At 41.4% G+C, this 11,438-nt stretch overlaps 1 protein-coding gene across 1 annotated transcript in view; it reads right to left on the bottom strand.

Annotated features, from left to right (window-relative positions):
- Window positions 1-658: 658 nt before the first annotated feature.
- LOC137326836 (potassium/sodium hyperpolarization-activated cyclic nucleotide-gated channel 2-like) overlaps window positions 659-11,438 on the bottom strand; it is a 43,325-nt gene continuing 32,545 nt past the window's right edge. The window contains exons 7-11 of the mRNA XM_067992216.1: window positions 11,046-11,173; window positions 5,139-5,295; window positions 2,472-2,604; window positions 1,783-1,885; window positions 659-1,015 (exon numbers count right to left, since the gene is read on the bottom strand). Of these exons, the coding sequence (XP_067848317.1) occupies window positions 770-1,015; window positions 1,783-1,885; window positions 2,472-2,604; window positions 5,139-5,295; window positions 11,046-11,173 (767 nt within the window). The 3' untranslated portion in view covers window positions 659-769. The remainder of the gene's footprint in view (window positions 1,016-1,782; window positions 1,886-2,471; window positions 2,605-5,138; window positions 5,296-11,045; window positions 11,174-11,438) is intronic.

Raw genomic sequence — 11,438 nt, 5'->3', positions numbered from 1 at the left:
TCCTCTAAAATGTCAGCGAGGTTATTGAAGCAGTCTTCCACTCCTGTGCTGGCTGCTATTAATTAGGTTAGTATTGCATAGGTAATCCTCAAGTTTGGTCCTCAAAGTTTCATATATTAGATTTATCACTTTTTTGAATATGGGTACTTTTATGATCGTTTCTACAACAACAACTAGAATTTATATAGTGCTTTAATGTAGGAAAACATCTCAAGGGTTACTTACCAGTACCAAGTCCAGGTGAGAGCTGCCTCTTGTGCTTCCTTTATGCATTAGTTATGAAGCAATTGTGCATTACATTTACTAATTCAGACTTTAAACCACTTGGGCATTCCTAATTTATAGAAAGTTGGTTAAAATCACCTATTACCCTCAAAATTTCTGTTTTCACATACCTTCTTTATCTCTTCATAAGCAGTACTCCCGGTTCTGACTCGCAGTAGCACACCCCAAGTGTTATTTAAACTCTTTTTGTGTTAAAGCAAAATACAATAAGATGTTAACCCCCATTCTTAGAAGTATGGGAAAAAACAATTGAGCACTTTAGATTTGTTTTATTTCCCTAACTCTTTTAACTCCAAGTTTTAGGCTTGGAATGCAACCAATAATGCTGCTATGAAGTTAGAACAGCTGGACAGAATTTAAATTCACCCTAAAAATCAGGATGTCCCAATTAAATTGAAAGGTGCACCTATGAATATAATTCTACAATTCTAGTACATTGCACTTCCCAGCCCCTTTGGCATTTCCACTACTGAAAATCCCATGTTCACAAACCTCCAAAGTAAGCACCATCAGAAAGGTGCTTTTGATAAAACTCTGTCTCTACTGAAACGATACCAGATTCAATGAAGAACATCCTTTCTGCCACAGCTCCTTCTCTTATTATCACATCGTCCTTCTGAAAGATTTCATAATGCAGATTTGTGATAATTGCTTTCAAAAAATTCGGATCCCCATTTTGGAACATTGGCACATTATTGACCAGATCTCTGCATAGGTAGCTTAGAACATCCTGTAATAAAATAACAAAGCAAACAACTTATCATAACTACTGTTTTAGAAAAGAGATGCTCAGATAACTCATGACTGCCAACTTGAGTGCCAAACAGGTTTTTAACCTCAGGGCTGCCTCACACTTGAACTTGCCTGTTTTAGTGGGGTGACTTTTTAAATTCTAGGCTAGATTGCAAAATGGAACACTTTATAGAAGCAAGGAGTTTCATCTAAAGAGCAGTGTACATGAATGCCAGGAGCCTAGCACCAAGGACATGGCTGCAATGCCAGAAGAAATTCAATGATCCCACTAGCATTGTTAAGGTAAAAATACTGCTCTCTTACTCTCTGCTCACTTGTAAACAATTTTACAACACCAAGTTATAGTCCAACAATTTTATTTGAAATTCACAAGCTTTCGGAGGCTTCCTCCTTCCTCAGGTGAATGTGGACTTACAGCCTCACGGATCACAAGACTCACAGGTCTCACAAGTCTCCTCTCCCCGTTTCACTTCACTCTCCTACAATCACTGCACCACACCTCCTTCTCCTCATCCTCACACACTCACCACTATTACAACCCTCAATTACCTACCACTCACATCTTACACACCCACTGTATCATCATGACAGACACATTGTCCAAATACTTCACATTATTCTCACTAACACACTCCCTTCTTTCTTGCAGCAGAAGGTGGCACACAACTCAAGACAGCAGGCTGGCACCGGAGGAGGAAGAGCCCACCTGAACACCCTCCCCCACCTCGATAAAAGTGTACTTACCAGCATGGACAGGGACAGAGTCAAGACCATGGCAACTGGCAGCGCTGGAGAAGGAGTCATGCAGGGTTTCTTCATACCTAATCCTTTTTGTCCCTTCTGACTCCTATCTCACCCCACACATTCTGCACGACAAGCTGCAGATGCTTTCACCACCCACTCCTCTCTCAATGCTCTCTCTTCACACCGTAAGCTAACCCTTGTCCCTTTCTTTCATTTCAGATGCTGAGAATGTGGAAGCCCTTGGGCCAGTGGGGGAAAAGCAGGCGAGCCTTCAGGAAGATACACCATCACTCGATCGGACTCTTGCAAGCACGAGCTCAGATACTGCTGCAGACTTTAGAGGCTAGGTTAGAGGAGGCGTCTACACACCGGGCATAAGTTTGCAGAAGCCAGGGCAGGGGGATAGGACGTCACAGGTGCCAGCTTGCCGAAGAGTGAGGTCGCATACTAATTCTGCTGCAGAGGACTAAGATGCTGACCTTCAGGGCCCAGATGACCAGAGAAGGCTGATGAGCATCTACCAGGAAATGCTAGTTACACTGGGCAGCCTTCCAGAGAGCTTCGATCTGGCCTATTAAAGTCAGCATCTGAGTCCTCTTCAGCAGAAGTAGTATGTGACCTCGCCCTCTGGTGAGCTGGCACCTGTGGCATCCTATCCTCCTGCCCGGAGTCACCATCTCTCCTCTAACCTAACATCTAAGATCCACTTGGTGTCAGTATGTGAGCTGGTGCTTGTGAAAGTCAGATGAACACAAGGTGCATCTTCATGTATAATGCGTTTGAATTCCTCCACTGGCAGCGGAGTGTCGACATTCTCAGGAGCTGAAATGAAAAAGGGACAAGGGTTAGGTCACGGTGTGCAGGAAAACAGAAAGAAGTGAGTGTTGAAAGCATCTGCAGCTTGTCTTGCAGAGTGTTTGGGTGAGAAAGAAGTGAGAAGAGACAGAGAGGATGAGGTATAAAGAAACCCTGCTCGCCGTCTCCTCCAGCGTCACCACGGACTCCACTCTGCCCCTTCCATAATTTCCAGGACCATCTCTTCAAGGGAGCAGAGTGTGTGCAGACGGGCTCTTCCTCCTCCAGTGGCAGCTTGTTGTCTGGTGTTATGCGTTACTTTCTCCTGAAAAAAAGAGGGAAGTGTGTTAGTGAGAGTCCTGTGAGATGTTTGGGGAATGTGGCTGTCATGATTAAATAGCCGACAGTATGTGTGTGTGAGATGTGAGTGTGAAGTTTGTATTGGTGTTGAGTGTGTGAGAATGAGGTGAAGAATGTTTAGAGAAGTGTGCTGTACTGATTGCAGCACAAGGCAGGGTGGTGGGGGAGGGGAGTGTTGTGAGTGCGCTGAGTGTTGCAATTAATGAGGCTGTGAGTGGTGCAGCTGTGATGAGAAAGTATTTTAACAGTGTTCTTACCTTGAAAACTCTAGTCAAATCATTAAACTTTTTCCTGCATTGCATTCATGTTCTTAGAGCAAAGCTCCTGGCATTGACGTGGTGAGCAATCTCCTCCCACTGACTCCTCATCAGATATCTGAACGGCTTCCTGCATCTGGGGGAAACGGATGTCCTGCCTCCTCTCCACTTCCTGCACCAAGGCCTCCTGTGCAGCAACGGAAAAACTTGGTGCCTGCTCTCTCCCTGCTTCAGCCATTTCAACTACAAAAAGTAACACAACAGATCTTGCAGCCAGAACCCACCTCCCCTTTAAGAGGTGCTAGCTGCCTTTAAGAAATCTCCCCCCACCCCGAGAGGCATACAACCAATGAACAGTGTGGGCAGCGCTGGCTGCACGCACAAATAATTATAATAAGCAGGCAACACGGATTCTACGTCCTGTCTGCATTGCTCTCAACTGGTAGGGGTGATCCCCAACCCCGCGCACATTTCTACTTGCTCCCGAAATTCTAGGCCGTAGTCTTAAGATGTTGAAACTCTAAGGAGCACGTACAGTGACAGACCTGCAGCCCATCCTGTATATAGTAACTGAACGTTAATCATATAGCTACATTGTGTTACAATGTGAAGTCCTTTTAAGATGTCAGTGCACCAAGGCTTTCAGCTGTAAGCTGCAGCTTGAATGTGTGTCCTCCTGCAGTAAGGACATCCATGGTAATCAATGAAAAAGCTGTAAAGCTGTCTGAGGGCTTTGACAGTTCAGAGGCTTGACACACATGTGTGTTAGATTATCTCCTTGGCATATGCTACTGTTGGATAGCATTACCTTCCTTAAAGTCTGCCATCTTCTGCAGCTTGATACTGTGCCTAACAGTGACCTTGGTTGCTACCATCTGCCAGGCATGCTCCACTACTGTCCTCTTGGAAGGGATCTCTGCAATGCAGTTATGTCTCCATTTGAACATCCATCAAACAAGAGATTTGGGTGGTGTGTCACTCCATCACTTGCTCAAAGACTCCTTTTCCTGCCTTCACAAAAAAATTGTGCCATTCAGAGGCTTTTGCCAGCTAAACAGTTTGTGTCATCCAAAGACTTTATCTTTAAGTGGCCACTTCCATTAAATGGCCGCTCCTTATATAGCTGTAATAGTGCAAGAAATTCCCCCATTGTGTCAGCTTCCAAGTATAGGCATATTCCATGTTGGGAGCTTTCACTGCTTACCAGTTACCCGATCCTGTAAGTTTCAGTGGGGTTGACAATGGATCATGGGTAGGCATATCACCTGCTATGGTCTAATTTTGGAAAACCTTATTCAGCATCCACCCTCCAAGCACAGAACAGCTCTGAGATTAGCCACAGTGACCAAACAGTTGCAATCTAAACTGAAGTTAGACCTGGATGCTCATTTTCTAAGTTTAAATATGTAAACGGTACTGGTCGTTTGTTTCTTTCACTCATGCCAGTTGACCAATAACAATTGGTGAGTTTTCTCCTGTTAATAGATAACCACCCACTAGTGTTCCAGTGCTTCTTAGGCCAGAAACACAACCATGCCTTGGGTAAGGAGAGAATTTGATGACTGGCTGAACAGATACATTGGAGCCAAAATAGACCAGAAAATGTTTTTTGTTACAACAATCCCATGACACTTAAACAAGGCTTAATGATATAAAAACTTTAAAAAGGTCTAAGTTTCCAGATAATATCAAATTATGTGGAAGCCAAGATGTTCAGAGGAAAGGGATAACATTCACAGCTGCGCAGTAGCTAATTAACTGCATAGATGACTATACCATTATTGTCAAGTCTTTGAAAAAATATTTTTTTGTTTCCATATTATTTTCAAATACAAAGAATTATTGATTATTTTTGAAATGTTATAAGTTACTTTAAGTAGTTTTACACATATTTCTTTAAAACTTACTTCCTTGAGGTTCAATATTCTACATGCATTTTGTCACAGTTCAATACCTCTCTCAGATACTCAGACATCTCAGAAACAATTCCTTCTTGATTAAACCATTTGCCGTGATAACGTTCTCTGTAATAGTTTGAAACCTTCAACCGTAGAAGCCGAGGGAATCTCCTATTGATCATGTACTCTTCTACTTGACACAGCTAAATTATAAAATAAAGAATGATTATTTAAACTCTAATATCTTAGTGACACTTCAATTATTTAAAGTGACCATAGATCCAATGATGGCATTTTGTAATGAACTGTGCCTGTACTTAAGTAGGCCGTGCCTAATAAAGTTCTTCAAATTTTTTGAGGATGTTACAAGATTTGCAATGATGGTTTGTGTAATATATTTTAACTCTCAGAAGGTACTAGATGAGGTGCCTCAATACTGATTTGTATCTGAAGTGAAAGCTCTTGGGATAAAGGAGAAAGATAATCATTGGCCCAGAAATTGCTCAGAGCGGCGAACCAACAGTGCTTGCTGCTCTATAGATTTATACTAATCCACTAACTTACTGCGGTCTTTACTGCGGGCACTTCCTCGAATAGAAAGCGGAGAAGAGCCTAGCGTTAGCTCCAGCAAAGCTAGGACCCATGGGAGAAGCAAGAGGAGCGATCTCTCCCCTCGATCAATCAGAATGCAGCATTTTTGACAAGCTGTGAACATTTTCTTCAAACTGGAATGTAAAATCCAAGAAGTGAAAGGTACAACACTAAAATCATTTGTAAAGACAGTTATAGACAGCGAAAAAGAGAGGATAAGAAATAATCGAATTAAATAAAAGAGACAGAAGGGAAAAGTAAAATAAAAAAAAATAATTTTAAAACATTTTTTTTATTAACCAAAAACTATTAAAATAAGGGGTAATGAGACTCTACATTTTTAAAAGTTAATTTTTAGTTGTTTGGCAGTCATTAAGACTTACTGTTAAAATTTAGTTTAGACCTGTTATTTTTAAGTGTACCTGTGTTGTGGTGACATTAGTTACTTTCCAGCTGGGCAGATGAGCAAATTGGTGCTGGTCCATTGTTTTCACTGATTCCAGCCCGCGATATCCCTTTAATTCAATGCTGTCATATCTCTGGCGAAGCAGGAGGAGCAAGTTCTGGATTTCTGCGTTTCGGTGCGCATGTGCAAATGCTGGAACTTGCTCCTCGATTTCACCACTAAGAACAGTGAGTGCTGTTGAGCTCACCATTCTTTTTTAAGCAATTTCTGGGCCAATAAATTGGATAAATTTGAGATTGATTGCCATTGAGATATAGTACGGTGAGGTCCACTTATGGCCTTTGTACAGCAAGTAAGCTTGCTTCATGCAACTTACCATTGGCCATATGCTGAGAGGAACTGGCGGAATTTCTTGATGGGGGGGGGGGAGGGTCACGGCATTCTGCCAGTCCCACCTCCAAAAGTAATGTCACAACAGGCGTTGTTAGAAGAAGCACTACCCACGACTTCCTCTGTCGGAATTTAGCAACCAGGCCAGAAAGGGGCAGTACCTGGAGAATGGGTTCCACTAATTCCACATCTAAAATAGGATGGAATTTCTAAGCTCAACCTAAGATTTTTGGTGCTGACAAACGGGAGGTTTCCACAAACTTTGATTGATCCAGGGGAATATAGTGGCAGCATCCTTTATCCCCTCTTTTATTTGCCTTAGCCATTAAATCCTGCCTATGCAAGTGAGAACCAATCCTGAAATAAAGGAAGTAAAACATAAAATTCCACTATATGTGGATGGCATCTTGCTTTGTACCTGCAATCCACTGGTATCTCGCCCAAATATGATAATATGTATTCAGCAATATGTTGGATATATTCTCAATTTTGAGATTGTTACACTTTGGGCAGCATTAACTTGCATATTGGCTCAAAACAGTGGTAACAAAGTACGACCAGTCAACTTAAAACACAAATGGAGCAAATTAATAAAAGTGGCAGATGACTTGATTCACACTGCGTATTCTGAATTTTAAATCACCATATATTACGAGGGGTGTAAGTCTCACTGGGCTCTAGTTCTGCTAAGACTTAAACCAAAAAAAATCAGTTTGATATTTTTATTAATATCTGATATTATTCATAAAATAAAATGAGTATGGATACCAAACTGACATATGTGGAGGAATCTTGAAGTAATATTGATGAGTTTCTCATATTTCTGGTTCTGCATTACCTACAATATTTTTCTTCTCGTTTTAATAAAAGCTCCTTGCTTATGTCTCCTTCTCTAAGCCAGTCTTTCAAGCCAAGTTCATATATGGATTAGATTCTTCAGCATGGTGAATGCGCACCTTCACGATCTAATCTGTTTTCTCCTGGAGGATACTGAGGGCATTACCCTATTCATGTTGTGGTTGCAAAAATGCAATTCTGCCTTCTATATAAATGCTACACATCTATCTATTCAGTAATTTTGTATTCAAAATGACGTACTACTGGAATGCGCTGTACAGTAATGTTGGAACACAAGAAGCATATTCAAAAATGTGCTTGACAATCCTCTGTGTGGATGCATGATGCCCCTTGTGCATGGTGCAGGGTTTCCTGATTTCAGTAAAATAATATACATGTTAATTGTGCATAATTGCTTGCTAAATCAAGGTGTGGCCTGTTGTGGTTACAAAATCCCAGGTAGATCACTACATTGTGATTCTCTATTTGCTATCTGGCTAAATTTAATTACTTTCACCTCCCAAGTTTCAGCTTGGCTCAATGGTAGCCCTCGCACTTCTGAGCAGAAGGTCATGGGTTCATAGCCCCACTATTGACTTGAGCACATAATTTAGGTTTATGTTCAATGCAGGACAAAAGGAATGCAGTATTGTCAGAGGAGCTGTCTTTCAGCTGAGATGTTAAACTAAAACCCTGTCTGAAATCAGAGTGCAGCCTTTAAAAAGCCAAGTCTGACTGAAGATTGCAACAGCAGGCTGGAGGATTTTTTTTAATATAAGAGAAATGTTTTCATTCTAGCAAGAGTTGTCTAGAGTTGATGGATGCAACTCTCTCAGTTCTGTGCTATTTATGTAGGTCTGCTTGCAATTGACTATTTAACTAATGAGGATTAAAGTGCATTGATAGAGTTCCATAGAGAATGTATCTTGCAAAGTGTGAATGTTCCTTGATTGTTCACTTATTCATTGTTGGTCACCAATGCAGTTTTGTGGAGAAGGGTCTGGATTTCGTTGTTTATGTACATTGGTTAAAAGTTTGCTCATGTTTGCACCTTGTTGATTTTGAAAACTAGTTTGTGTTCTGTTACTCGTTGAATTAAAATTGTATTTGCACTTTAATTCTCTGGTCTGTCACTCTTTACGATCACAATCCCACAGGGAATGGTTCACACAATTGGTTCAGACTTTTCCACGTGGCTAATGAAAGTTGGCATCGCCTTCTGGGGAGGTCAGAGAGCTGATGCGTTGCCAGGTGCTTGGGTGGCCATGGCCTTCCAAGAACCTTTACTGTCAAAGAATGAGGGAGAAGGTGGTGAAGCTGCGTTTGGACGGTGAAGGCTATCAGTCGCTGAACACTTCTGCTTAGAGCCAAGCTCTGATTGTCCTCTAATATCTCGTCTGAGTTGGCATCACCCCTTGACTCTGGGATCTCCAGCTCAGGAACTTCTGCTTCTATGTGCTCCTCTCCAAGGATGTTCAAGCTCAGCCCTTCCCTCACTCTGAATGGTGTGAACAGCTATGGTATCAGGGGCCGTATCCCCCAGGATTCAACCATCGTTGCCTATCCTCGGTAAATATCTGCTAGATGGTGGAATGGCTGCATCATAGTGTGCAGCATGCTGGGAGCTGCTAACGTGCAGTATCCACTGTTGCGCATTGTAGACTATCTGCACATTAAGGGAGTGAAAATCCTTCCTGTTGACATAAGCCACAGGGCTCATATTTGGCACTTTCAGTGTCATGTGGGTTCCGTTGATCGGCCCATGCACAATGGGGAATTCAGCGAGCCTGCAGAACTGTATGGCCTTCTCTCTTTGCTCTGCTTGTGACATTCCATAGGAGATTAATTCTGGTGCCCTGTGTTTAAAAGGGCATCTGTAACCTAGTGATCCTTCCAGCTCCTTGGTTTATGTTGCATAGATCCCCTCGTGGCTGATTAAAAACATTCCGAGCTGTAGAAGTTCAAGGTCGTGGTGATCTTCACGGATAACGGCTGTGGTTAGAGGTCCTCCTGCAGAACTGCAGACAGATGGCCAATGGCTTCCTTTGTGAAGCACGGTCTGCAAACTCATAGCTCCTCCGACAGGTCCTGGAAGGACTTGCGCTGCCAGTACACACTCTGGGGAAGGGGGGTAATAGCGAGTGGGACACTGCCTCCTGCCACAGTGCTTCACTCAGGGCATCCTGCATCTATTGCCCCCCCTTCCTCTTCCATGATCATGCTGAACAGGGGTATGCCCATTGGGAAGGCCATTACAACTACTTGAACCTTCTAGAAAATGGGTTGGGGGGGAGTGGATTCGAAAAATGTCTGATTCAGAGACTGACAGCACTTCGGTTAAGTTTAGTGCAGGTCTCAATGACAAAATAATCACCAAAAATCACAAGAAAAATTGCTGTACAGCTGCAGAACTAAAGCTACAAAGTTTGGGCCTCTTCCAAGGCTGAAACTTCTGAATTATACCATTATCAGGTGACCTAAGGGTCCTGCTGCACCTCAATTTTTGTACATAAGCTGGTCTTTTGCATCGGGACAGAGCTATTTTAATGAGTGTCACAGAGTTTGAAATTCCTGGATTTTTTTGGAGACAGTGAAATATCAAGAATAGAACCCATTTAGTTTCCTTGCATGATTGCATGAAGCTGATTCTTCAGGCATTTGCATTTCTGAAGAATCATCACGTAAAGTTGCAGTCAGACCCAGTGGGTCAGTGAGGAAAACCCAAGGGTTCTTTGACAAGCACAGATGTCAAGTTTAGATGAAAGACATATAAGATATTAATCATACCCCTCAATAATGGTAGATTCTGGGTAATTTCACTCAGCAGTCTGCTCAATGTTGAAATCAGAGGCATGCTGAATTCAGTGTCCAGTGTTCCTAAATTATGACACATCATTTTTGAGCACCACAGCACTTGATCTGAGCAGTAGAGTGTTTTTGTATTTTCTATTTTTTTGTATATTATTAGTGGATCTCGCGTAGCATTGCTAACAGAATGTCTGAAAAAAACAAATTTCCATCAGTGCATGTGTTATTGTAGGTGTAAGCATGGGGATCTACAGTTTTAAGAGCTTATGACACTCAATCTTGTGTACAATTGCAGGTATAGCTGTGTGACAGGTAGTTTTTATAAGGGTAAATCCTATCGAGAGCCACCTAGAGACTTTGCAGAGTGGTGATGCCCAAATAAAAAGTGCACAACATACACAGTAAATTTGGTACATTATAGTTTATTACTGCTAAAGCCAGAATTGAAAAGTCACTGTCTTACTGAATAAGTAAGTGATATAAAAAAAATCAATTTGTCATTGTGCCGTATTTACAAACAAAGGATGACAAACTTTTTCATCAAAATGTCTCCCTTTAACTCCAACAGAACATTTCTGCTAGATTCCTAATCCTAGCAATAAATTAAGCACTATCCTTAAGTAAATCCTACAGTCTCACTGTGGCATGTGTTTCTAAAGCATCCTCTGAACTAACAAAAATGCTTGGAGAATAGGACACTTTCAAAGATCAATTTCTGTAGTTTAAACCTGATGGAGAGGAGATATATTTAAATGTATTAAGATGTATCAACTAAATATGAAAATTTGCTCTAAGAAAATGCCAAGATGACCTACACTGTAAGATTGATGAGCTGACATATTTAGAAAGACTAGGTTTTGGTATGCATGTCTATACATTATAACTAAACATAAGCATTTTTTCATATTAAACTTCACAAACCTTCTCTCTGTACATACGTCCTGGAACATCTGCATTTAATACCAAAGCCGCCACATTTGCCACCATTATTGTATGCATCAGAGCTCCAGAAATCATACTGACCACCGTGACTGCAATCTCTGTAAATTCTGCAAGATTGTTCAATGAAAAATACGTTATTGCACGAATTATGACCGAAAAAAACAACCGTTTTAGTATTAAACATTGTGTGCAATTTTTACATTTTAAATTTTGCAATGACATAACTTTTCCCTCTAATTTTTTGATATTGAACAAAACAGATTTGAGATTGCTATCATTGTACTGCAGTGCGTAGGTGGACCTTAATTAGCAGCATTGAGAGGAGGTTAGGTGCTTCCCTACCAGGATGGAAGGAAAGTCTACTTTGATGAT

The sequence above is a fragment of the Heptranchias perlo genome, chromosome 11, assembly GCF_035084215.1.
Source record: "Heptranchias perlo isolate sHepPer1 chromosome 11, sHepPer1.hap1, whole genome shotgun sequence".
NCBI classification, from domain to species: Eukaryota; Metazoa; Chordata; class Chondrichthyes; order Hexanchiformes; family Hexanchidae; genus Heptranchias; species Heptranchias perlo.
Note: the sequence above shows the minus strand (reverse complement) of the source record. Positions and strands in the feature narration are given on the sequence as shown.